Source organism: Nothobranchius furzeri, chromosome 5, assembly GCF_043380555.1.
Source record: "Nothobranchius furzeri strain GRZ-AD chromosome 5, NfurGRZ-RIMD1, whole genome shotgun sequence".
Taxonomy (NCBI): domain Eukaryota; kingdom Metazoa; phylum Chordata; class Actinopteri; order Cyprinodontiformes; family Nothobranchiidae; genus Nothobranchius; species Nothobranchius furzeri.
This window is the reverse complement of record NC_091745.1, coordinates 1861558-1888745: the sequence shown is the minus strand read 5'-3', so window position 1 is coordinate 1888745 and position 27188 is coordinate 1861558. Positions and strand designations below refer to the sequence as shown.

The 27188-nt window shown below is 43.6% G+C and overlaps 2 protein-coding genes across 8 annotated transcripts in view; both read left to right on the top strand.

Annotated features, from left to right (window-relative positions):
- The window catches only part of gcgra (glucagon receptor a), a 61555-nt gene extending 34919 nt beyond the window's left edge, over positions 1–26636 (top strand). For both annotated transcript variants that reach the window (XM_054740114.2, XM_015948417.3), the window contains exons 2-14: positions 1104–1252; positions 1531–1627; positions 2837–2944; positions 3048–3142; positions 5253–5347; positions 5484–5673; positions 5857–6016; positions 6109–6169; positions 14810–14879; positions 16898–16986; positions 17076–17220; positions 24151–24192; positions 24283–26636. In XM_054740114.2, the coding sequence (XP_054596089.1) occupies positions 1199–1252; positions 1531–1627; positions 2837–2944; positions 3048–3142; positions 5253–5347; positions 5484–5673; positions 5857–6016; positions 6109–6169; positions 14810–14879; positions 16898–16986; positions 17076–17220; positions 24151–24192; positions 24283–24645 (1569 nt within the window). In that variant the 5' untranslated portion in view covers positions 1104–1198 and the 3' untranslated portion in view covers positions 24646–26636. The remainder of the gene's footprint in view (positions 1–1103; positions 1253–1530; positions 1628–2836; positions 2945–3047; positions 3143–5252; positions 5348–5483; positions 5674–5856; positions 6017–6108; positions 6170–14809; positions 14880–16897; positions 16987–17075; positions 17221–24150; positions 24193–24282) is intronic.
- Positions 18054–22466, top strand: LOC107378289 (uncharacterized). Of its 6 annotated transcripts, XR_011520604.1 has the most exons (6): positions 18054–19377; positions 19617–19723; positions 20183–20247; positions 20790–22189; positions 22258–22319; positions 22390–22466. XR_011520604.1 is itself a non-coding variant. In XM_054740116.2 (4 exons), the coding sequence occupies exon 4, from the start codon at positions 20801–20803 to the stop codon at positions 21485–21487; it is 687 nt and encodes a 228-aa protein (XP_054596091.1). In that variant the 5' UTR covers positions 18054–19377; positions 19617–19723; positions 20183–20247; positions 20790–20800; the 3' UTR covers positions 21488–22466. The 6 variants fall into 6 exon arrangements, 3 of the variants coding, with proteins under 3 accessions (XP_054596091.1, XP_070407432.1, XP_070407431.1); XR_011520605.1 differs by having other exon boundaries at positions 20790–21793; positions 22022–22466; XR_011520603.1 differs by having other exon boundaries at positions 22258–22466.
- Positions 26637–27188: the final 552 nt, after the last annotated feature.

Here is a 27188-nt window from a genome sequence, read left to right as displayed (position 1 = left end):
TAGTGTGGGATTTTTCTAACTCTGTGGGAAACAAAATATTTGCAGCTTTTTTAATGACCCAGAACATAAAGTGATGTTTTTTGTGAATTGAAGCAAACACTTTTTTTGCTGTTAAGCCCTAATGTTGCATTACAAACCAGAGTCTAATGATGGTTGAAATATGTTCATGACCTGAACATATGTCTGATCCTGTTAAACACACGAGTCAGCACTGCTGCCTCATCTGGACTGTTCCTGACCCGATGTTAGACCAGACAAGAGTCATCCAGTCCCCTCTGGCAATCACAGCAATCAGCCTGTCTGCTAATGCTAAGTGCAGCTAATGGATGTTGCACTGAACAGGCCATTTAGAAAGTTGGGCTCTTGGTTCAGATGTAATCAAGTTCTGTTCCTAGCAGAGCTTTGTGATTTACAAGGCAGGTATTTTAGACTTCAGAGTATTTTCGGCTGCAAAGCAACAAAGCAGCACACACTGTCCGCCTCATCTTCTGAGCAAACACCTGCCCACTGCTAGCCAAAACACGTCAGCGTGACCCCACCTCCCACAAGACTGGAACAGAATGGAATTTGAAACGTTTTAGCCAAAAATGTTTCCATGGTCAAGGTGTTTTTTGCAGAAACGTTTCAGATTTCGTTCCGTTCTCCGGCTTCAGTGAAATCTGTTGGGAGTTTGTGGCGCTTGATATGCAGGTGAGTGACCTCTGGCACACATGGACACACACCGAACCAAACTCTGATTGGTTTTTATGTGTGAGCAGAGCCAACTGTGAGTCACTGTGCTGCTGAGCGAAGAAACAGTTGCCCTGCTGCGTGTTCAGTTCTGTACCTTTAAACAGAACATAGGAGCAGGGCTGGCTGGTCCTACAGTGGGAATCCTGAACTTTCTGAACAGCTACCTTGTTTGAATGGAAGTAAAACAAGCAATCAGCAACTCTCTTTATTTGACTTTCTCCATCTGCCTTCTAAATTTGGGATAATTGCACAGCGATAGATGCGACCCAGCCTTTTCCTGCTTTGGTCATCTTGTTATGTATGGCCAAGCTGAGCCAAGTTAATGTGTTTCCAATGAGCTTTGATGGATTGTGTGTCTCTGTGTCATTCAGACTGTGTGGCGAATGTAGATAAGCCCCCTTATGAGGTGAAAAACCCTCCCCATCCTGCAGTCTCCCCCCTCCAGCACCACCAGCAGGAATAAGGGATGTCAGGACGGTTCCACTTTTTAGCAGTGCTCATTGTCTCCTGTAACATCCAGGTGGGTCCAAAGAGCTCACACTAAAACACATGTACATATGCACAAGTTTATGAAGGTGCACAAAGTGAAACAATTGCAAACACACCTTCGAGCGATCGTCCTTGAACTGTGTGGTCATCAAACCCTAACCCTAACCCTAACCCACCACAAAGTTGAACATAAAAGCCAGTTCATTCTGAAAATTCCAACTTAACTTCTTGCTGTTGTTTCTGTAGACAACACTAAAACATCTCGAGATAACAGACCTCCAGGGTGTCTTTTATTTGACTTACCATCAGGTGTCTCCGGCTGCTTCGTTGGATAAGTTGAAGGATGACTGGGAACGGTACATGGAAGAATGTAAACAGAACAACTCTCAGAACCGCCCCAGCGCCGGTGAGCTACGATCTTATGGGCTGTTTTGTTTTCATGTTAAATGAAACTGATTTGTGGAGTTGGAGTTAATGAGAGATCATGTGTGCAGCATAGGTTGGGATTGCTAAATCTCTACCCGGGACATCTGTGTGTGGAAGCATCATTTATCTCTTTTTGACTTCTGGTTTGCAGTCAGAAAGTGTTTAATATTGTTTTTATTATTCTGGATCATTTTGAAAAGAAAAAGAAAATTGTTCAGGATTTGACACCCAAAGCTATCTGTTTAAAATAAAGCAGCAACATTTGATTTAATGGAAAAAGAGCATTAGTTCTCAGTTTTCCTATTTTTTTCCCATTTTCACTTGTTTCTGTTGAGACACAACCTCAGTGAACTTTGCACACAAACACTGGTTGTAGCTGAGACTCATGGCCTTTACAACAAAGGAGGAGAACAACAAATAATTTAACATGTTATGTGCTGCTGCTAACAGTGAAAGAAAGCTGTAATCTAGAGATTCTGACTCCGTCTGAGTCCAGTCTCCAACCTGAGGGCTACTCTCTCACATGTTTTAGATCAAAATGATTCAGTCCTGGTCCTCCAGAGCCACTACCTGCATGTTCTCTTCTGTTACCTGCTCTAACACACCTGGTTTAAATCAAAGGGTTATTAATAGGGATGGGACTTATGGCTCTTTGAAGGGAGCCGTTCCAAACACTGGTCCTCTGAGCGCCACTTGCCACCTCCTGTCTAACATTTGCAGCACCGCACTGCCTCTCTACTCACTTACTAAAAAACAAAATCAAGCTTCACTGATTAATTGTTTGACTTTCTCATGGATTCTGCCCTTCAGTTGCATTCCAGACTCCATGTTCATTACTTTTGACATGAAACAGAAAAAGCAATGCTGCTCCATCTTCTGAAAAACGCTGCTTCACACACTTTGTGCAAAATTGCACCTCTCAGCTCTTCGAGTCTTCAGCTCTCTGGTCCATTAGTGTGAAAGCCCACAGGCAGCTGCAGAAGACACGAGATCCATCTGCAGGTCCACCCACTAACAATCAACACTGATGCCATAATGAAATGTGGAAAGGTATAGATAAAGATAAAAGAGTCAGTGTAACTATACAGACACTATAAATACTTCCAGCCACCATCACTTCAAAAAGACTCTTATTGTGAAACTTAGATAAAGCTTTTAATGCCAATAATAAACATTTTTTTACTCTCAGGTCTTGTGTGCAACAGGACATTTGGCAATTATGCCTGCTGGCCCGATGGGCTCCCCAACAGCACCGCCAGCGTGGCGTGTCCGTGGTATTTACCATGGCACCATAAAGGTAAGCGTGAGAGTCACATGGCTGCAGAGTAACTCACAACCAAAGCTGTCACCAGTGTCAGGCTCACTCTCCATTTAACGTTTGTGCCTGTGTGCTCCTGCAGTTCGACACGGCAAAGTGTATCGGGAGTGTGACGCAAACGGCCAGTGGCTGATGGTGCAGAACACCAGTGAGTGTGATTTTCATGATGCAAGTCCGGTAAGAAAGGCCTTTAAAACCAATTATCATGAGAACAAACAGGTGTTGTCAGCATTCTGTCATATATATATATATATATATATGTGTGTGTGTGTATATATATATATATATACACACACACATATATATATATATATATATATATGTGTGTGTGTATATATATATATATATATATATATATATATATATATATATATATATATATATATATATATATATATATATATATATATATATATATATATATATATATATATATATATATATATATATATATATATATATATACATACATATATATACATATGTATATACACACACTCAACAAAAATATAAACACAACACCTTTGTTTCTGCTCCGATTTTTCATGAGATGGACTTAAAGATCTACAATTCATTCCAGATACACAATATTACTATTTCTCTCAAACATTGTTCACAAATCAGTCTAAATGTGTGATAGTGAGCACCTGTGCTTTGCTGAGATAATCCGTCCCACCTCACAGGTGTGCCACATCAAGATGCTGATCCGACATCATGAGTACTGCACATGTGTACCTTATACAGCCCACAATAAAAGGCCACTCTGGAATGTGCAGTTTTGTCTCACAGCAAAATGCCACAGATGCTACAAGCATTGAGGGAGCGTGCAATTGGCATGCTGACAGCAGGAATGTCAACCAGATCTGTTGCTCGTGCATTGAATGTTCATTTCTCCACCATAAGCCGTCTCCAAAGGCGTTTCAGAGAATATGGCAGTACATCCAACCGGCCTCACAACCGCAGACAACGTGTAACCACACCAGCCCAGGACCTCCACATCCAGCAGGTTCACCTCCAAGATCGTCTGAGACCAGCCACTCAGACAGCTGCTGAAACAATTGGTTTGCATAACCAAACAATTTCTGCACAAACTGTCAGAAACCGTCTCAGGGAAGCTCAACTGCATGCTCGTCGTCCTCATCTGGGTCTTGACCTGACTCCAGCTCGTCGCCGTAACAGACTTGAGTGGGCAAATGCTCACATTCAATGGTGTCTGGCACATTGGAGAGGTGTTCTCTTCACGGATGAATCTTGGTTTCCATTGTTCAGGGCAGATGGCAGACAGTGTGTGTGGTGTCGTGTGGGTGAGCGCTTGGCTGATGTCAATGTGGATCGAGTGGCCCATGGTGGTGGTGGGGTTATGGTATGGGCAGGCATCTTTTATGGACGAAGAACACAGATGCATTTTATTAATGGCATTTTGAATGCACAGAGATACCGTGATGAGATCCCGAGGCCCATTGTTGTGCCGTACATCCATGAACATCACATGTTTCAGCAAGATAATGCACGGCCCCATGTAGCAAGGATCTGTACACAATTCTTGGAAGCTGAAAATGTCCCACTTCTTGCATGGCCAGCATACTCACCGGACATGTCACCCGTGGAGCATGTTTGGGATGTGCTTGACCGGCGTATACGACAGCGTGTACCAGTTCCCACTAATATCCAACAACTTCGCACAGCCATTGAAGAGGAGTGGACCAACATTCCACAGGCCACAATTGACAATCTGATAAACTCTATACGAAGAAGATGTGTTGCACTGCATGAGGCAAATGGTGGTCACACCAGATACTGACCGGTTCTGAGTCCCCAGACCCCCAATAAAGCAAAAAACTGCACATTCCAGGGTGGCCTTTTATTGTGGGCAGTATAAGATACAACTGTGCACTACTCATGATGTCAGATCAGCATCTTGATGTGGCACACCTGTGAGGTGGGATGGATTATCTCAGCAAAGCAGAAATGCTCACTATCACACATTTAGACTGATTTGTGAACAATGTTTGAGAGAAATGGTAATATTGTGTATGTGGAATGAATTTTAGATCTTTAAGTCCATCTCATGAAAAATCGGAGCAGAAACAAAGGTGTTGTGTTTTATTTTTGTTGAGTGTGTGTGTGTGTGTGTGTGTGTATATATATATATATATATATATATATATATATATATATATATATATATATATATGTATATATATATATATATATATGTATGTGTGTGTGTGTGTGTGTGTGTGCAAGCGTGTGTGTGTGTGTGTTCCCTAATTGTTGTAATTTGCAGCACTACTACAGACATATTTGGATCATGTACACAGTGGGCTATTCTCTATCCCTGGTGGCACTGGTTCTGGCTCTTGGCATCCTCATATTCTTCAGGTAATAATGTAATATAGACGCCCGTTCATTATCAAACAAAATGTTCCAGCATTCTGACAAAAGCTCTAAAATTTGTTATTGTAGCTATCACTGATCTGAAATACTTTTAAGAACCTGCCTGAATCTGAATTTCCAGGAAATTGCACTGCATGAGGAACAACATCCACATGAATCTGTTTGCCTCATTCATCCTGCGAGCGCTGTCGATCCTGATCAAAGACGCTCTGCTGGATGCCAACAACACATCTCAGCATCTCAGCAGAGAGCAGGACCAGGGATTCCCCAGTGCTTCAGTACCCCCAGTGGAGCTGATGGTCAACAATGCGGTCAGTATTGAACCAACTGTTTTACAGCGAACGGATCTAATCAATCCATCTCATCAAATCTAATCTCTTTTTTCTGCATCCTCACACCAGAACACTGTTAACTAGATCATTTTGCCTTTTGAATTGCCAAATTTTTGATGCATTTAACATTTGTGTGAAAAGTGCTTTGTCTCACTCCTGCAGACATCAATCAGCTGTCGCATCGCTGTGGTGATGATGCAGTACAGCATCATGGCTAACAGTTACTGGCTGCTGGTGGAAGGCATCTACCTCCACAACCTCCTGGTTATTACCGTGTTTACAGAGAGGAACTACTTCAAAATCTACCTGTGTGTCGGCTGGGGTGAGCTGGCCTGCTTTACTTATAGTACGACAAAACCTCCAAAACATAAATACAAAAACATAATTAGTAAAAAAGTTTTCTTCTTTATTCAGGTACACCATTAATTTTCCTCATACCATGGGTTGTTGCTAAATACTTTTATGAAAACCAAGAGTAAGTTTCCCTTCTTTATTTACCTTTTATTGTGTAAATTATTTACCTTTATAGTGATAAAGTATGTGTACACTAGTATGTGTGTATAAGTATATATATATATATATATATATATATATATATATATATATATATATATATATATATATGTGTGTGTGTGTATATGTGTGTGTGTGTGTGTGTGTGTGTGTGTGTGTGTGTGTGTGTGTGTGTGTGTATGCTCAGAAGTGGGATCGGATGGTGACAAGGAAAGGGAAGGCAGTCCACACAGAAGGGGTCTCACTCCCAGAAGTAACAATAGCAGACATCGTGGACAGCTACATGTCGTAGGGTGACAGTGGTACAGGAGTTAAGAGCTCGCCCTGTAATCGGAAGGTTGCAGGTTTTAGCCCGGGTCAGTCTGTCGCTGTTGTTGTGTCCTTGGGCAAGACATTTAACTCCCCTTGCCTGCTGGTGGTGGTCGGAGGGACCGGTGGCACCAGTCATCGGCAGGCCTCGCCTCTGTCGATTCGCCCCAGGGCAGCACCTGTACTGTACCACCAGTGTGTGAATGTGTGTGTGAATGGATGAGTGACTGATTGTGTTGTAGAGTGCCTTGGGAATTAGTAGGTCTTCGTCTTCGTCTTCGTCTTCCTCCGCTTATCCGGGTCCGGGTCGCGGGGGCAGCATCCCAATTAGGGAGCTCCAGGCCGTCCTCTCCCCGGCCTTGTCCACCAGCTCCTCCGGCAGGACCCCAAGGCGTTCCTGGACCAGATTGGAGATGTAACCTCTCCAACGTGTCCTGGGTCGACCCGGGGGCCTTCTGCCGGCAGGACATGCCCGAAACACCTCCCCGGGGAGGCGTCCAGGAGGCATCCTGACCAGATGCCCAAACCACCTCAACTGGCTCCTTTCGATCCGGAGGAGCAGCGGTTCTACTCCGAGTCCCTCCCGAATGTCCGAGCTCCTCACCCTATCTCTAAGGCTGAGCCCGGCCACCCTACGGAGGAAACTCATTTCGGCCGCTTGTATCCGCGATCTCGTTCTTTCGGTCATTAACCAAAGCTCATGACCATAGGTGAGGATTGGGACGTAGATCGACCGGTAAATCAAGAGCCTGGCTTTCTGGCTCAGCTCCCTCTTCCCCATGACAGATCGGCTCAGCGTCCGCATCACTGCAGACGCCGAACCAATCCGCCTGTCGATCTCCCGATCCCTCCTACCCTCACTCGTGAACAAGACCCCGAGATACTTAAACTCCTCCACTTGAGGTAGGACCTCTCCCCCGACCCGGAGGTGGCATGCCACCCTTTTCCGGTCGAGAACCATGGTCTCAGATTTGGAGGTGCTGATCCTCATCCCAGCCGCTTCACATTCGGCCGCGAACCTACCCAGCAAGAGCTGAAGGTCAGAGCTGGATGAAGCTAGGAGGACCACATCATCCGCAAAAAGCAGAGACGAGATTCTCCTGCCACCAAACTCGACACACTCCACACCACGGCTGCGTCTAGAAATTCTGTCCATAAAAGTGATGAACAGAACCGGTGACAAAGGGCAGCCCTGGCGGAGTCCAACCCTCACTGGGAACAGGTCCGACTTACTACCGGCTATGCGGACCAAACTCACGCTCCTCTGGTAAAGGGACTGAATGGCCCTTAACAGAAAGCCACCCACCCCATACTCCTGGAGCGTCCCCCACAGGATGCCCCTGGGGACACGGTCATAAGCCTTCTCCAAATCCACAAAGCACATGTGGATTGCTTGGGCAAACTCCCATGCCCCCTCCATCACCCTTGCAAGGGTATAGAGCTGGTCCACAGTTCCACGGCCAGGACGAGAACCACATTGCTCCTCCTCTATCTGAGATTCAACTATTGATCGGACCCTCCTCTCCAGTACCTTGGCGTAGACCTTTCCAGGGAGGCTGAGGAGTGTGATCCCCCTATAGTTGGAACACACCCTCAGGTCACCCTTCTTAAAGATGGGGACCACCACCCCGGTCTGCCACTCCCTAGGAACTGCCCCCGATGACCACGCAATGTTGTAGAGACGTGTCAACCATGACAGCCCTACAACATCCATAGCCTTGAGATACCCAGGACGAACCTCATCCGCCCCCGGGGCTCCGCCGCTGTGTAGTTGTTTGACTACCTCAGCAACTTCTGCCCCCGAGATCGGACAGTCCATCCCCAGGCCTCCCAGCTCTGGTTCCTCCTCGGAATGCGCATTGGTGGGATTGAGGAGCTCCTCAAAGTATTCCTTCCACCGTCCGACTATAGCCTCAGTTGACGTCAGCAGTTCCCCATCCCTACTGTAAACAGTGTGAGCGAGTTGCTTCCTTCCTCTCCTGAGGCGCCGGACAGTTTGCCAGAACCTCTTTGGAGCCGATCGATAGTCTTTCTCCATGGCCTCACCAAACTCCTCCCACGCCCGAGATTTTGCCTCGGCAACTGCCACTGCTGCACCCCGCTTGGCTATCCGGTACCTGTCTGCTGCCTCCGGAGACCCACAGACCAGCCACGCCCTGTAGGCCTCCTTCTTCAGCCTGACGGCTCCCCGAACCTCTGGTGTCCACCAGCGGGTACGGGGGTTGCCACCACGACTGGCACCGGCCACCTTACGACCACAGCTAGCAACAGCCGCCTCGACAATCGCAGAGTGGAACAAGGCCCACTCGGACTCAATGTCCCCCACTGCTCTCGGGACGTGGTCAAAGCTCTGCCGGAGGTGGGAGTTGAAGACCGTCTTGACAGGTTCTTCTGCCAGGCGTTCCCAGCAGACCCTCACTATGCGTTTGGGTCTGCCAGGTCTACGCGGCATGTTCCCTTGCCATCTGATCCAACTCACCACCAGGTGGTGATCAGTTGACAGCTCCGCCCCTCTCTTCACTCGGGTGTCCAAAACATACGGCCGCAGGTCAGATGATACGACTACAAAATCTATCATCGACCTGTGACCTAGGCTGCCCTGGTACCAAGTGTACCGATGGGCATCCTTATGTTCGAACATGGTGTTCGTTATGGCCAAACTGCGGCTTGCACAGAAGTCCAATAACAAAACACCGCTCGAGTTCAGATTAGGTGGGCCGTTCCTCCCAATCACACCCCTCCAGGTCAAGCTGTCATTGCCCACGTGAGCATTGAAGTCCCCCAGCAGGACAATGGAGTCCCCTGATGGAGCACTATCTAGCACTCGTCCCAGGGACTCCAAAAAGGGTGGGTACTCTGAACTGATATTTGGCCCATAAGCACAAACAACAGTCAGGACCCGTTCCCCGACCCGAAGGCGCAAGGAAGCTACCCTCTTGTCCCCCGGGGTAAACCCCAACACACAGGCAGAGAGTCTCGGGGCTAACAAAAAGCCAACCCCAGCCCTCCGCCTCTCACCCGGAGCAACTCCAGCAAAGTAGAGTGTCCAACCCCTCTCCAGGTCTCGGGTTCCAGAGCCAATGCAATGTGTCGAGGTGAGTCCGACTATATCTAGCCGGTACCGCTCAACCTCTGCCACAAGCTCCGGCTCCTTCCCCGCCAGCGAGGTGACGTTCCATGTCCCAAAAACTAGTTTTCTTGTCCGGGGATTGGACCGCCAAGGCTCCCGCCTTGGTCTGCCACCCGATTCGCATTGCACCGGACCCTTCATGTTCCTCCTGCGGGTGGTGGGTCCACAGTTGGACGAGCCCATGTATCCGGTTCGGGCTGGGCCCGGCCGGGCCCCATGGGCGAAAGCCCGGCCACCAGGCGCTCGCTCACGGGCCCCAACCCCAGGCTTGGCTCCAGGGTGGGACCCCGGTAACCCTCCGGGCCGGGTACTCCGACTCTTCGTTTTAACCGCCATGAAAGATCCTTCGAACCGTTCTTTGTCTCACCCTTCACCTAAGACCAATTTGTCATGGGAGACCCTACCAGGGGCACTAAGTGCCCCAGACAACATAGCTCCTAGGATCATTAGGGCACTCAAACTCCTCCACCACGATAAGGTGACGGTTCAAGGAGGAGGAATTAGTAGGTGCTATATCAAATACAGGCCATTTACCATTTAGCCACAAGTACCTTGGTATCCCACAAGCAAATTTGACCTTGATGAGGCCACAAGAAAAGGAGCCACAGTCAAATACCTATAGTGAATAAGGCAAGTCCTATGAAGTCAGCTCGATGACAAGAACAAGATCCGAACAATAAACAGCTACGACCTGCCAGTAATCAGATACACTGCAGGAATAATAAGCTGGCCAAAGGAAGAAATACAGACAACAGATGTTGAGACACAGAAGTTACTAATCATACATGGAGGATTCATCCCAAATCCAGCACCCTGAGACTGTACACTAGCTGTAAGGCAGGAGGCAGAAGATTAGTGAGGGTGAGAGCCGCTGTCCAGGATGAATTATCCAAAATCCATAAGTACTTCAAGGACAAGGCCCCAACAGATGACGTGCTCAGTGAATGTCTCAGACAATGTCAAACAGAGGAGGAGAAATACCATCGTGGGAGCATAAGCCCCTAGAAAGAGCTGGTCTGAAGGACAGCACAGAGGCACTCATCATAGCTGCACAGGAACAGGCCCTGAACACCAGAGCAACAGAGGCCAAGACCTACCACACCAGACAAGACCCAAGGTGTAGGCTATGCAAAGAGGCCCCTGAGACAATCCACCACATAACTGCAGGGTGTAAGATGCTGGCAGGAAAAGCTTACATGGAACATTACAACCAAGTGGCTGGTATCGTGTACAGAAACATCTGTGCAGAGTATGGACTAGAAGCCCCAAGGTCAAAGTGGGAACACCCCTGTAGGTGGTTGAGAACGAGATAGCCAAGCTCCTGTGGGACTTCCAGATCTAGTCTGACAAAATGGTGGTGGAGAACTAACCAGACAGGGTGGTGGTGGACCAACAACAGAGGACAGCTGTTGTGGTTGATGTGGCAATACCAAGCGCTGCAACATCAGGACAAAGGTACATGAGAAACTAGAGAAGTACCAGGGCCTCAAAGGAAAACATGAACAAGTCTGGAGGTGATGCCTGTGGTCATCGGGGCACTCGGGGCAGTAACCCTGAAACTGGAAGAGTGGCTAAAGCAGATCCCAGGAAAAACATCAGATATCTCAGTCCAGAAAAGTGCAGTTCCAGGAACAGCTAAGATTCTAAACCCTCAAGTTCCCAGAAATCTGGCAGAGGACCCGAACTTGGAAGGATGCGAATAATTAACAAAAACTATTCATGATAATAAACAATGTAACCTAATACTATAATAAATACTATAATGTAACTATATAATACTATAATAAATAATATCATGTACTATGTTCAGTGCCTTGGGCTTCCCGACAGGGTTGCGGAAGGCGCTTTATAAACAAAGCTTTGATTTGATTTGATTTAATACTGAAAATATTTTAGTCATATATTTTTTTGTGCTTAAAATCACTAAAGTGGAGGAGTTTAAGTATCTCGGGTCTTGTTCAAAAGTGAGGGAAAGCTGGAGCGTGAGATCGATAGGCGAATTGGTGCAGCATCTGCAGTGATATGGGCGTTGTACTGATCTATTGTGATGAAGAGAGAGCTGAGCCAGAAGGCGAAGCTCTCGATTTACTGGTCGATCTACGTTCTTACCCTCACCTATGGTCACGAGCTTCGGGTAGAAAAGAATGAGATCGCTGATGCAAGCGGCTGAGTTTTCTCCACAGAGTGGCTGGGGCCCTTAGAGTTACGGAGAGAAGCGCGACCATCTGGGAAGGGCTCGGACTAGATCCGCTGCTCCTCCACATCGAAAGGAGCCAGTTGAGGTGGCTCGGGCATCTGGTCAGGATGCCTCCCTGGTGAGGTTTTCCGGGCACGTACAACCGGGAGGAGGCCTAAATGGAGGCGCAGGACACATCGGAGGGGCTATGTCTCTCATCTGGCCAGGGAACGCCTTGGGATTCCCTCGAAAGAGCTGGCACAAGTGGCTGGGGAGAGGGAAGTCTGGGCCCCGACCCTAGATAAGCTGAAGAAAATGGATGGATGGATGGATGGATGGATGGATGGATGGATGGATGGATGGATGGATGGATGGATGGATGGATGGATGGATGGATGGATGGATAGATGGATGGATGGATAGATGGGCTAAAAATCCCAGGTGAGTTGGTGTGACTCTCAGAACCACTTCCCCACTGGTACCCAAAAACCATCATGGCTGCACCTGTATGTGAGAAACTTTTGCTTAATTTTTGAGGGAAAAGAGATGATGCAAGAGATGGTGCATCAATCTTTATTTATGCCCTGGGGACATTTTGGGAACGGAGGTGCCCATTGGGGCCAGTGGGGGAGCTGGCTCCCTGGATGGCTTTTGTCCAACCAGCCATTCCTCCCCATCCCCACACATTTTTCTCCTCCTTCTCCCTCACATCATCACACAAACATGCACATAGGACCTTGGGGGCGGACAAGTCAGAGGGTGCGGGTATGGACCCCATTTCCGCATTTCTGTGGCAACCTGCCCCCCAATTTTATTTGCCCCTTAAACACTTCCACCAGTGACATTCCACGCAAACACACACTTAGGGCCTTGGGAGTGAACACATTCAACGGCATTTGGCAGGGGGATTTTTCAGCCTTATCCCGAGTGCCGGTGCCCACTTCCAATTTTAAACTGCACTTAGATACTGAGGGTTGTGGGTGCAAGTGGGATGGGGTGGTGGCATCAGCTGACGTAGGCCAGACGATGCCCGCACTGATCTGTGGCCCCTCACACTCTCTATTGGACGCTCCTATAGAGAAACCTTACATATACAAGCGCGGGTACTTTCACAGGTGCTCATATGGTGCTCTCAGAAGTATGGACTTGGGCACGTTCAACACATGTCTTAAGGCTGTGGTTGGCACTTAATGTGCTGCGATTTATTATCGTGTGATTGTTCAGTAAAACAATGCTTATTTTATATTTCCTCATTAGGTTCACTCAGTGATAGCTTGCTCCTGTTGTGTTGTTGTGTGTCCCCTTCTTTTTTGTTTGTTTGTTTTTCATTAAAATAAATACAAAGCTGTAACTAGTTAAAATACATGTTATTTAATGAGCCATAAGACATAAGATTCCATGGGAAATATGAAATCAACCTTGTGGATCTGTGGGTACTGTTTAATCAGAAGATTGGAACTTTTTATTGCAGGGATTATGTAACCACTTCGTATTAACTCAGAGACAAGAGAAGAAAGAGTCAAGTTTTAAAAGTTTAAAGATTTATTAATAAACAAATTAAAACTAGACTAACTTTAACACTAAATGTATGGTGTAACTAAGATGGAATGAGACGGAGAATGGTGTAGTGTGGAATGTTGTTCAGAACCAGCAAATGCGAAGAAATGATTAGTTCTGGTGGGAATGAAGGTGATGCCTTGAGCTAAGCTTTGATTAGGAGATTCATAAACACATTTGACGCCATTCTGTCGGCCTACGTACCCTAGTGGAAGCCCCCGTCTAGATCAGGAGGTGTAGAGGTCCAGCTTGGACCTTCCTGGAGCCGAAGCTTGTAGAACAGCAGCGGCAGCCGATCAGTCCAGTCTTTGAGATACTTCCGGGTCACGACAGTTTATCGGCATCTAACGAGACCCAAAATGGGGTCGTGATGGTTCAGCTGTTATTCTGAAAGGAACTGTTGCAGCAGGTGGAACGGCAACAGGTTTATCCAGCTTGTCGTTGGTTCTTTCGGCTGAAGAGGCGAGTTACGGATTGGCCACTCCGTCAACTTCTCTAGAACGCTTTGAACTGGCGTTAAAGATGACGTGGACATAGTTTTATACTTTGGATGTTTTGGTTTATGGTCGAATGAAAAGATGACAGATTTACCAAGAACCACCAAAACCACGCCTCCATCAGATCTGGCAGATTCTGATTGGATCAGTAAAAGCAATGTGTCATGTCTTTTAACGCTATGTGTGATCAGTCCTAGTGGAAACATTTAAAGTCATATTACGTATTATATTCTATAGGATTATAATAAAGTAATTGATATTTTGATATCACAGATTGGTCACATCTTATTATTGACTAACACTTTGTTTGATTAGCTTTATTAAAAATAGAGTTCTTTGATTTATTAAAAGGAGAGAGTCCTTTTCTTCATTCTTCTCTTGGGCTGGAAAGGAAGCAGTTTAGAGCAAATGCACGAGACCTTGAGGCAATATCTCATGCAGACTAGTTCTGTGTCAGAGGAGAGGGGCAAATTACTTTTAGGTGGAAAACAGTCATTTCATTCCATTACAAAGCTGTACTCTGCTACCCACAAAGTATTTGTTCAGTGTACTTGGGCAATGTTGATGTTGATTTTTTTTTTTAGTTGGCAAAAATTGTCTAAACTATTTAGTTGGTTCAACTCCAGACACACCTTTGGTAAAATAATCCACCTTTTATTAGTTTCCAGAGTTTGTTTAGCTCTGAGTTTAAATTATGCCATTATTTGTTGTGGTTGCCACACATGGTCAGCATTTGTAAAAACAAAAAGTCTAAATGTTTGATGTCACCATGGACGTTTCTCAGCACAAGAAAGCAGAGATTTGTCTGGATGTCATGTTTTCCAGTGTTGTTGGGTAAAACGTTAGACATTCACCTCATTGAGTTAAAAACACCAGTTCAGTCTGGTGTTAAAGACAGGACTGGTTACTGGTTTAAATGTATTTCCTTTTCAGGTGCTGGGAGCAAAACATCAACATGAATTACTGGTGGATAATCCGTGCACCCATACTCGTTGCTGTTGTGGTAATGTCTTCTAAATCTTTGTGCTTCTTTTCTTTTTTTTGTTCTAACTTTGGCACTAGAATTTACATTATCTCCTGATCTTAAAGGGTTAGGATAACCTGACTGCAGCATGTTTTCACAATAAAAACACACCTCATTTATCCATGACATGTAAAAGGCTGGTTGTGCTTCGGATCTAGCAGCATGTGCAGAATCATACGAGTTTGGACCAGTAAACAGGATGAGCTACAGTTCACGTGTGCTCTACGAGCATCAGATCTGCACACGTGTGAAGCCCTGATTGGTTGTGGCTTCTATGAGAAGTCAGACATCCTGGCTTTTTCCACGCATTAATCGTCCTGCTAAGTGGCCTGTATCCTGCAGGAATTCCTCTGTAGGAGTTTTGTAGGAATGGGAGGACCGTCCTCCATTTTGAGATCAATATCAGAGTAAAAATAGAAACAGATAAACAACGTGTGAATAAGAGGATTCCTCCCAATTAGGTGACATTTTCTGCTAATCTTGAATCATAAAGGAACATACATGAAATAGAAGTGGACAATCACACATTCAGAACAAACAAATGCTTTTTGGTACTGAACAGATTCAAGATAACACCTAGAAAATGTTTGCACGTCTAAATGAGTTCTGGCACGTTTTCTTAATTCAAACTCTAAAAAATTAAAACCTTAAAGGTTACGTCATGTGAGTTTTTCATCAGAAGAATGCCTGCTGCTTCTTTTAAATGCCAGATGGTGTGAAAAGGCAGCCTAAAATAATCTGCTGCTGTTTTCCATTTACTGTAAATGCATTTAATAAATGCTAGACGTGGGATTATTTGGACATTTAGTTGACTTTTTCTCTTAAGGTGCTCATTAAACACTTGTACTTTTTGTGAATTTGTAGTTTTGTCATCCTACACACAGTAATTTATAGTTTTGTGATTTGGACTCATTAACTTGTTCTAACCTCCTCCCTCTATCCTATAAAATATGACGGTGCACATTCTGGTCATATTCTGTCTGCTCTACGAAGCAGCATCCAGTCAGTTTTGCAGCAAACTGCAGATTTCAAGCATCTGCTTCTGTTTTCTGTCTCGTCATCAATAAACACAAGTGACCCAGAGCGTCTGGAAGCCATGCATGTCGTTGCTATTACTCCGCCTCCATCAGTTTTAATGATGGTGTGCTTCGGGTCATGGATCATTAATAACACTCTTAGGATCGTTTTATTTAGTTGAACCATTTGAGGGAATGCTGCATTTTGGGATGTTGCAAAGCCTCCAGTGGGTTTTAAACTTTTGTTTCTTCATTTGAAATCGTTTTTGTGAATTACTCATTCAAATGTACTCACAGTGAAGTTTGGATTTTTGTCAATATAAGTATGTTTTTATCTTCCATGAACATCTAGCTTCTTTTCAGTCTCCTAATTTAATATTTAGGAGAAAATTTGCCAAGCAGATAATAACAGCCCTTCAAGCACGACGGAAAGAAGCACAAGAAATATATTATAAATATTAAATCAGATCATAAATTCAGCAATACCCAGTGTTTTCAATAGGAATGGCTTCACTCTAGAAGTCTTTCAGTGAAAAACGTCTGAGGTTTCACTTCAAATCCAGAAGTTTGTGGGGAATTCCTCTGGTGCATCTTTTCCATTTGCATCTGGCAGAAAATAAAAAACAGCAATAAATATAACAGTAAATAAAATCATGTTTGACATTTAATACGGTACAATAACGTTTTTTTTTTTCACCTATTTTGTCTTTTTCCCATTCAACACGGTTGCAAATCACAATAACTCATGCTTTAGGTTAATAGATTATGGAATAAACAGAAATGAAATATAAATATCCAGTTTTATTCAAATTCTTTCAAATTGAGTCACAGGCATTAAAAATCTTCTAAACTCACATTAAATCTAAGTAAAACAGTTTCATACAGCTTAACTTTAACAGAAAAAACTGTGAAAGTATTTACTTTTTAAAATAAGCAATATTTTTGCAACACGATCATCTGTTGTCTTTTTGCTTTTCACAGGTTAACTTCCTGATCTTCATCCATATCATCAAAATTCTTATTTCCAAACTCCGCGCACACCAAATGAGATACACAGATTATAAATTCAGGTGACTTTAAACAACTTTTCCTGCAGACATTTGGGTTTTGCATGTTCTTCCTTGGAGCTCAGTTCATGTTTTTTTTTTTAATTTCTCAGGTTGGCAAAGTCGACTCTGACCCTGATCCCACTTCTGGGGATCCATCAGGTGGTCTTTATCTTTGTGACAGACGAGTCCACCAAAGGAACCATCAGTTTACGTCTCACTAAACTCTTCCTTGACCTCTTCTTCTCCTCATTCCAGGTTGGAAAAAAACACAACTTCAAATCCAAACCCAAAGCTATTTCTGCACTCACTGATCATTTTCATGCATCTAGACACCGATTCCAAATTTAGAGGAGTTGTTTAGAGCTGGTGTCAGAACGGATTATTTTAATACTCTGTAATTATCCATACAGACTGTTAACCACTGTGTCACGCCAACACGATGGCAGACCTTTAAGTTTAGGAGTCCGAGATGATGGATGAGTCACAGAAACAGAACAAGAGACAGGATGATGTAGAGATGATCCCTGAAGAAAAACTGGAGGGGGACACATGTGCAGCTGTAGCCTAGTGAACTAGACCAAATTCTTGCTTTGCAAAGTTTGGTCTAATACATTTATTTAGTCTGGCTTGCCAGGCTAGTGCAGCTGTGCTTTCTTCAGAAACACAGATCTGCATCAAAAGCACATGTTCATCACATTCAGTAAAAAACTGTTTTAACAGATTTTAATGTTATAGGGTCTTTTCTTCAGCTTTGAGTATATTTGCTATGCTTACAGTGTATTAGTAACCCTGCACTGATGAATCAGACAGATTTAAAAAGTGTCCTCTGTTCATTCAACTCGGTAACATAGTTCTCCTAAACACACGCAGCTGCTCGGTGAGTTGTTTTCTTAGTGGACCACACTGAGAAAATGTGTCTGATATTCTGCAGCAGAGCAGCTTTGCAGCTGTTGTTGAAAAATAATAAAAACAGATTTGATTTAGCTGAAGGGAATAAAGAGCAGCAGGCAGAACAAAATCCTTGTCGTATGAATTTGTATGAAAGACTTGTTTGGTCTCAAACTAAGTTTGAAGGGTTATTTGGGGCCAATTTAAAGTAAGTTGATGTACAAAAGTTAGAAAAGGATAGTGTCTTGTCTGTACTGTTGCAGAGTTCCAGTCTCTAAACCTGCACAGCAGTTTATGCAACATCATTTTATAAAGCTTTACCGGTGGTTATTTGCATTAAAGGTTACATCACTAGCAGCACACAGTGTTACTGCAGGTGCGTCCAGTAGGAATTTCCTCTAAGTTCGTCCAAAATGGCAGCTAAACCAATGATGGTGTCTAGTAGAAATAAGTGGAAATGGTTTTGAGGGTTAATGCCGTTTTCAGATAGTTGTTCAGCTCTGACCGGTGAAAAAGTACTAACTTTAGTTTAAATGTTTCTATTTGAATTCTATTGAATGCCATTCCTCATGGAAGGTCAGCAGTCACTAGAACGGAATAGGCCTGATCAGTGGAGGGTCCAGGACTAGAATCATGCTAATCAGAATCTCAGTTGACTGGAATCGCCAGATGAAAAACACTTCTTTATTAGTAAAATATTCATGTGAGATTTAGGAGATGGGGTACATTTTTATTCTGCAAGTCGGCACTTTGGTCTTGAATCCAATTATGGGAGAAAAACAAACATTTGATGTTTCAGATTACTCCGGTCTTCCACATTTAAAAGCAGAATGTGCAAACATTATTGTTTAAAGTTTTACACGTCCACTCCATCAAGGATGCAGTGTAAGGTTATTTCTGCAAAAGCACTGAGACTTCACAGAAGCACTTGTCAAAGTGGCCCAAAATGTGTACATCTGAAGTGCCAAAACATATCAGCATCTTTGTATATTAAATGCATTTCTTTCACTCTATTTCTGTCATGGCTAGTGTTGGTTGTATCGGATTAGATTTGTGCCAATAGGATAAAGAAAAACACTTTGAAGATCAAACAAATATTAAGACATTGAGAGAAAATGAAATGTTTCAAAAGAAAAACTTACGATCTGAATCAACTTCTTAAAATGAGTAACAAAGTATGTTTCCTTTTTTTGTTTGCCTCTATGTGTTTTTGTTATCAATTTCCTGAGTTTCATTCTCGCTGCTCAGAGCTTTGCTCTCACTACCAGATTTGCACTTACACTTTCTGGCTTTCTCCTTTGCAATCCCTGAGTTTTTGGTTGCAATTCTGACACAACCCTTTCGGTGGGTGGGACTTCTGAGAAGTCCTCTCCCATAGGACAGTGGTTTCTCTTGAGTGACAGTTCAGTGACCCGGAAGTGATGTAGCCTATGACTTTTTTTCCCCCCACCTCGGTCAACAACATGAATTTTGAGCCCCAAACACGTTATTTCTGCTGTCTGTGGTGTCTACTGAGGATCTAAAGTGAGTATTGATAATATATTTGATCTTTTCTTAGTTAATCTGTAAGTTAAGCCACTTTTTAAGTTGGTTTTAACCAGACGTTAGCTCACTAGCGAGCTGCTAAGCGAGCCATTGTGCTAGCCTCAGGACAATGGTCTATTGTTCCAGAGAGACGTATTAAAACACATCTTAACATATTCATTACTGGTTCATGGAATTAATTATTGCAGTTTATGTTAATAAGTTTGCTAATTTTTCAGGAACCTATGGAACATCAGAGACTTTGCAGCTACTGGAGCTAACCTGTGTACTGCTAACTTGCTACAGAGGAAGCAGCAGAAAGCTGAGCTAACAGGCTGTTTTGCAGGTGAACACTCTTTTAGTGGAACTGCAGGATTTTTATGGTATAACTCAGACAGAATCTACATGAGCTATTGTGGGAGGACATTTAAACTACATTTACATACAGATAAATGCATTTTTTATTCCATGTTACTTGGATGGGCTAAACAAGTTCATAGTTCTGCCTGCTCCTTTTTCAGTGAAACGAATGGATTATATGATGTAACTCTGACTGAATAATTATCTAAGTGAGTGTGTTTGATAATAAATTTCTTACCAGTATACAGATCTGACATTTGTTTGTCAGAACAGGACAAATCAGATTCAATGTGCTTTCTGTCACGTGTTCTGTATTCTTCATCAAAAGAATGTTATCCAGGGCAGACAATCAATAATGAGTTTAATACATGCTTTTAATTAATTTTTACATAAAATCTATATTTTTGTCTAAAAGCTATTGATTTATTCTTTTCTTTCTTTTTAGATTGAAAATTACTGCATTGCATTACAATGGAAGTGCTACACGGCCACATGCATCAACTGCAGCTGGTGAGCTAAGACACACCATAGTGTACACAAAGAACACTGCAGACAAGGGATGTAAGAAAATATCAATATGACAATATATCGCAATATATTTTCCCAGTGATATTGTATCGATATTCTCAAACTGTGTCTCTAAAATATCGATATGGCTATATATGGTGATATATTTTCCTGAGATATTACATCGATTTTCAAAAGCAGTGTATCTAATTTTTGGAAGAATTTACATGCAAACATTTGTGTATTTTCTTTGTTTTTGGTGCACTTTAAATGTCGACCGCTAGTCGGCAGCAGTGTGCATTGGGTTTTGTTTCCAGCATTGAAATTTAAATCTCGCTATTATGGTTCAGATAACTCATGTTATACATGTTAAGTGTCAGTTTGGACTATTTATTGAATATTCCTACAATAAATTCAGTCAAAAATACACATCCCTACTGCAGACCAATCCCACCTCATGTAGTTCATAGGCTGTATAATAAACCCACAGTGATGGTTATGGATAAATATCTGTACTAATGGTAATCTTTTTCCATTGTTTCCAGTTGACAAGCATATGGACCTATTGTTCGAGTCTGTGGTGGTGGATGCTCTACCATATCAGGAGTCGGTGGTGGTGGATGCTCTACCATATCAGGAGTCGGTGGTGGTGGATGCTCTAGCATATCAGGCATCTGTGGTGGTGGATGCTCTACCATATCAGGAGTCTGTGGTGGTGGATGCTCTAGCATATCAGGCGTCTGTGGTGGTGGATGCTCTAGCATATCAGGCGTCTGTGGTGGTGGATGCTCTAGCATATCAGGTGTCTGTGGTGGTGGATGCTCTACCATATCAGGAGTCTGTGGTGGTGGATGCTCTAGCATATCAGGCGTCTGTGGTGGTGGATGCTCTACCATATCAGGAGTCTGTGGTGGTGGATGCTCTAGCATATCAGGCGTCTGTGGTGGTGGATGCTCTAGCATATCAGGCGTCTGTGGTGGTGGATGCTCTAGCATATCAGGCGTCTGTGGTGGTGGATGCTCTAGCATATCAGGCGTCTGTGGTGGTGGATGCTCTAGCATATCAGGTGTCTGTGGTGGTGGATGCTCTACCATATCAGGAGTCTGTGGTGGTGGATGCTCTAGCATATCAGGCGTCTGTGGTGGTGGATGCTCTACCATATCAGGTGTCTGTGGTGGTGGATGCTCTACCATATCAGGAGTCTGTGGTGGTGGATGCTCTAGCATATCAGGAGTCTGACTAAGTACCTGTGCCTGAACCTCTCTGTGTCTAGTTCAAAAGACCTGAACGACCTGCTGTAATCAGGCACAGGTTAAGATTTTAAAAGAACCTGTAAGATGAGCAACACAACAGAATATAAATCTTTATTATTATTGTACGCTGTACAGCTAGAGTAAACTTGCATGCTCAGAAGCCACGTATGATTACATCGCCTTCAGGTTGCCTGATGCTGAACTTCGGGCAGCTGCGCGTGACTGTACTCCCGTGGAACAACCGCCTGTTGGAGGAGTCGTCGTGTTGCTGTTAGGAGTTTGGGTCGGAGTCCTGGGTTTGTGTTCCCTTTAATCTCTTCCTTAGCCTTGCTAGTCACCATTGCAGAGCACCATGGAGAGGCTTACCTGAAAACTCTTCTCATGGGGCAGGCACATCCTCACACACACCTGTTACCCCATCCTTGAATAAAAGCTGGTAGCTGGTCACTCATCAGAGTGTTTTAACCCATATCTAGCCCATGACTCTGCCGTTTTTCAAACTTACGTTCTCATTTTCTATGCAGATCTATGGAAATTCTTTCCTTAAAGCTCCTGATCACACAACCGTACTGGCAGTCGGCTTACCCACTACCTTCTGCTCACCCGCTTGCTACTCATGCTGTCATTCTCCCAGACTTCTGGTTGTTTCTCCACCATTCTGCTGTCTCCCGTCTGCGCTACAACTTCAGACCGTAAGGACCTAAACTTTTCCTTTTGTAAGTTATTCTTTAGTCATTACTAACACTCAATTTTACCTCAGGGCCTTCTGATCTTTAAACACTAAAACCTGTGGCTCCATCTCTGTGGCGTTTCTCAGTCTCTGTAAGCTACCCGCACAGTCTAAGAAAACCCTGACCTGTTGCCTCTTACTAACCTCTGCTCTTCCTCGCAGAAGCTTCTGGTTCCTGATCTCCAGCTGTTACCTCTTCAGTCATCCGTCAAACATTTTAATAAACTGTTTTTAGCTCATTTGTCTCCTGAGTTTCTCTGCATGAAGGTCAGGTTATTGCAAAAATCATGACATCAGCAATTACTTTGCACCACTCTGTTAAACAGCTGATATTAATTTCAAGTGTATCTTTAAAAATACATTGAATGTCAAAGTGAATGAAAGGCATCCATTCAGCTTTCTGTGTCTAATGCAGGATTTTATGGACAGGCACCAAAACAGGAAATTTATAAATTGAGATTTATTTACTAAATCAGGTAAACCGTAATAAAACACTAATGTTTAAAGTCCGGAGGAGGGAGGAAGGCTTTATAGCAGGGGTATTCAATTCTAGTCCTGGATGGCTGGTATCCAGCACGTTTTAGTTGTTTCCCTGCTCCAACACACTTGAATCAGTGGTTGAATTACCTGTGCAGCAGCTCTGCAGAAGCCTGTTAATTATCTGCTGACTGAAATCAGGTGTGTTGAAACAGAGATAAAACTAAAACGTGCCGGATACCGGCCCTCCAGGCCCAGAAGTAAATACCCCTGCTTTATAGGCACAGAGAACTCCCATCATGATCCTGGAGACGGCACAAGGAGATGACGACATGAGTGTGCCCTCCCAGATCACACCAACACCACCTGACCACATGGAGGCATGTGTCTGTAAGAAAAACTGGTGATGTATGAGATCTAAACAAAAACTACGACCAAAATCAATTTTACAGTTGTTTAACCTGCTGAGCATCGCCTCCCCAAAGAGCTGCACAAAGGTGCAACTGGCTCAGAACCAGGGTGCTCCGTTATGCAGGTGGTCGCCTCCTCCTGCTGACACCCGAAGATTACCTACAACAAAGGGAAAACTGATATGAATAAGGAAATAATTAAATCAGAGCTAAAAGTTTAATTTTTGTGTGACGTTTGAGATTGTGTGAAATGAATGTGGACATGATTTTTTATTGTGGGGTCAGTACCTTGGGCGTTTCTCTGTAGCAACATTTTGTCTGGCTGACAATGAATTAGAAAAGTCACCAGTTGAGGCAGAGTTAGACTTTATTACTCCAGCTAAGCTAAATGTAGCTAAACTAGACACTAGTCACCAGACTATAGTTACTATAGATTTTATTAGATTTAATGAAGGCATCAGCTGTGACATAGAAATTGGTGTGTGTTTATGTATGTATTAGGTGTGACAGAAAAATAGGGTTGTAATTATTTCCATGCCAAACAAGCTTGTGAAATAAAAATGCTTGTGGTGCAATACACCATTACAATTCTGACACAACCCCGAAAGGGTTGCAACCAAAAACTCAGGGATTGCAAAGGAGAAAGCCAGACAGTGAAAGTGCAAATCTGGTAGTGAGAGCAAAGCTGTGAGCAGCGAGAACAAAACTAAGGAAACTGATAACAAAAACACATAGAGGCAAACAGAAAAAGGAAACATACTTTGTTACTCATTTTAAGAAGTCGATTCAGATAGCAAGTTTTACTTTTGAAACATGTTTTTTTCCTTTAGTCAATATTTTTGTTCTGTCAATTTCTTAATTTTTGTTTGACCGTCACAGTGATTTTCTTGATCATTTTAAGAATCTGATTCAGATCGTAAGTTTTTCTTTTGAAACAAATGTTTTTTCTCTCAATGTCTTAAAATTTGTTTGCTCTCCAAAGTGTTTTTCTTGATCCTATTGGCACAAATCTAATCCCATATGGTTGTCCTCTCAGGGTCTTCTGGTTGCCATCTTGTACTGTTTTGTCAACAAAGAGGTGAGTATCCTCAGCTGCACGAAGTTTAATCATCCACAGATGTTTCTGTTCCACCTGCTGATATTTTATGTGGTTTTTCTCTCTCTAAAGGTGCAGTCTGAGATCTTGAAGAAGTGGAAGCGCTGGAAACTAGGCAGGAACATTGAGGAGGAATACCGCCACACCTACAGCAATACCCCCAACACCAAGACGGGCAGCCTGCTGAACCACATCTCCCAGCTCTCTCACCTGCCAGACATCACCAAGTCCTCTCTTCCGGTCTGCAGTCCAGAAGAGACACACATGCTTGTGGCTGGCTGCAACAACGGAATGGTCCACAGGAAAGCAGGAGCTGACTGCTCTTCCCGGCACAATGAAGGAACCAGCAACTGCACGTTGGTGGAGGATATCAGCATCACTGATAAGCTGCAGTGTTATGAGGTGCAGATCGCTAAGGTGGAGAGCCATCTTTGATTGACACATGGAAAAGCAACTTAAGGAGACAGTTGGAAGTTTAGGCTGTTGTCAGGCCCTGAGTGATGGTCCTGGTTAGATGTTAAGAGATGATCTTGTTGGTGGGAGTGGTCTTTAGTGGAGAGAACCGAGTGGTCAGCTCTGAACACCTCTGCAGCAACAGGGTGCTGAATCTTGTGAACGGACCTCTCTAGAAGTTAGACAACAAACCATGTACAGTTGCTGCCCACTGAATAATTCTTCAACAGCATCTGGAAGCAGAACAACATTCAAAAGAAATGTGACAAGAAAACAGGGTTCCAGCTAAAAGCCTCTGCTTTAGTGTTTGCTGTCAGATTAGTGTGTGTTGTGTGGTTCTACACAGACTGGACATTGGACTGTCTGGACACACACACACACACACACACACAAAAGTCTGAAGATGTGTTTTCTATGGTGTATGCTTTGCTCTGGTGTGTTATCTTGTCTTTACTGATCTGCTCTCAGTACCTCATGCGGTAAGGTGACCACAGTGTTAATGTCCATGAGAACCAGGCAGCTGCTCACCCCAGGTCCTCCCTGGCCTGCATAGACTTTTAAAGAAAGCCAAGGTTGGCTCAGAATCAAAATAAGCTGAAGTGACCTTAGTTTAAAAGTATTATTTATGTAGGTCAGTGGAGTGCTACAGCATCAATTGTTAATTTCATCCGTAGTGAAAAAATGAATGAAAAGAATCAAAATACACAAAGGAGGCGGCCTGTAAAGCTGCTCTTGCATGAAACCTGAATCCGGGTTTGTTGCTCAATGTGACAGCGCCTCTGAAACAAGTTTTTTCTTCTCTGTTAAAGTGTTGATGTGCAGATTTACTGCACTGTGGCGCATCGTCCGCTCAACATGCATGCCATAAAGTGCCACCAAATCAAGGCAGATAACTAATGAGTGCATGCACCAAATCTCTCTATGGACAGTGTTAAAAATGCAACCAAATGATGTGAAGACTGAGACAACAGCCTATTACTAGAACAAAACTTCATTAATAAACATTCAGAAGAGGAACGTAGAGGTACATTAGCATGTGGAATAATAAAATTAAGCCACCTGCAAACCATAATCAGTCTGAGTTCCTACAAAACATCCGAACCATCTTAACTTGACTTGTATGTGTAACTATTTGCACAATTTTAATTTATAATTGGTAAATATTGTGTATATATGAGTGTATTCATGCTGCTGATTTGTGCATTCAAATTCCTTTTATGCCTTTTAGAGAGAGAGAGAGAGAATGTGTGTGAATGGAAAGAGTTTCTGTATTTGTGTGTTTTGCAGCATAATGAATTACTATCAGCAGCTAAAAGGCTTGTAAACCAGTGCAGCATGGAGTTCAAAGGTCAAAACAAACCAGGATGTTCCCAGAGGTTCTGCCTATTTGGGGCAAAGAGAAACAGCTCTGTCTTTTGAAGCCAGGCTCCTGATGTAGCGTAGAGCGAATTAGAGCACAACAGCAACATTTTTGTCACGTCAGAAAACTGCTGTGCTTCAGCCAGTTGGTAGAAAAAAAAAGAAAATGCAGGCGAAAGCTATTTTCCATCAACATCTGCTGAGAGTTGTACCAAAGCATGTAAATGTCCAATAATTGCGCTGGGAGCAGGACACACAAACGTGTGCCGCAGCGGTGAGAAGCTCGCACACTCACATGGTGAAAAAGGATTTTTGTACACCTGAAAGGAAAATAAGGACTTAGTAAAAGTAACTTGTGGCCGTGTACGTGTGAGTTTGGGTCACTCCCTTTCTTGGACCAAAGTGGTTCTGTCTGAATGTAATCTTTGAAAGTTTCCAGTAGTGTGTTTCTGTTTCCCTCCTCCTAAAAGGTGGCTGTGTACAGTATTGGTGTGCGTGAACATCAGATCAGTGAAGGAACGCGGACTGAATCCGGGTGTAAACAGGTCATCATATATTGTATTTTCTCTCTGTGTAAATGGTGAAAGAATAAATTTAGTATATGTGAAAGACGGTTTGATGTGAAGTTGTTTGTTGGTGAACTCTGAAGACAAAAACAGGCGACCCTTTCTTTTTTCAGCTGCTGTTTGATGAGCTGAGGACCAGTTCTTTTACTGACCCATCAGACCTCCTGTTCAGGAGGAACTCTTCCTTTAGCTGCACTGCTTGGCCGAGGTTTGAACAACCACTTTTCCACAAAGCACACTTTTTTATTGTCACTGAAGCGTCTTTTCCTTTTGGAATGTTTACGCTGGCGTTGCATGTTGGAGAGCAAAACATTTAAAACACTGTTTAATTTAAACTGGACAGGTTGAGAGACCTTCTTTTGCATCTCACCCTGGACTGCAGGGTGGTCAGGGTCCACGGTGAAAAAATCCTGGGACAATCAGGAGAGACAAGATCCGGAAAATGTTCTCAGGGGAAATAAAAATAAAGTCCTCCTTTTGCTGCAGGGAGAATAAATCCTTTAGTGTTTGATTTGGTGTTCTGAGCTCATTAGGTGAGAAGAAAACAGAATTGTTTTGTTCTGAGGAGATAATTTCACTCTTCTCTGTCAGTGACGGATT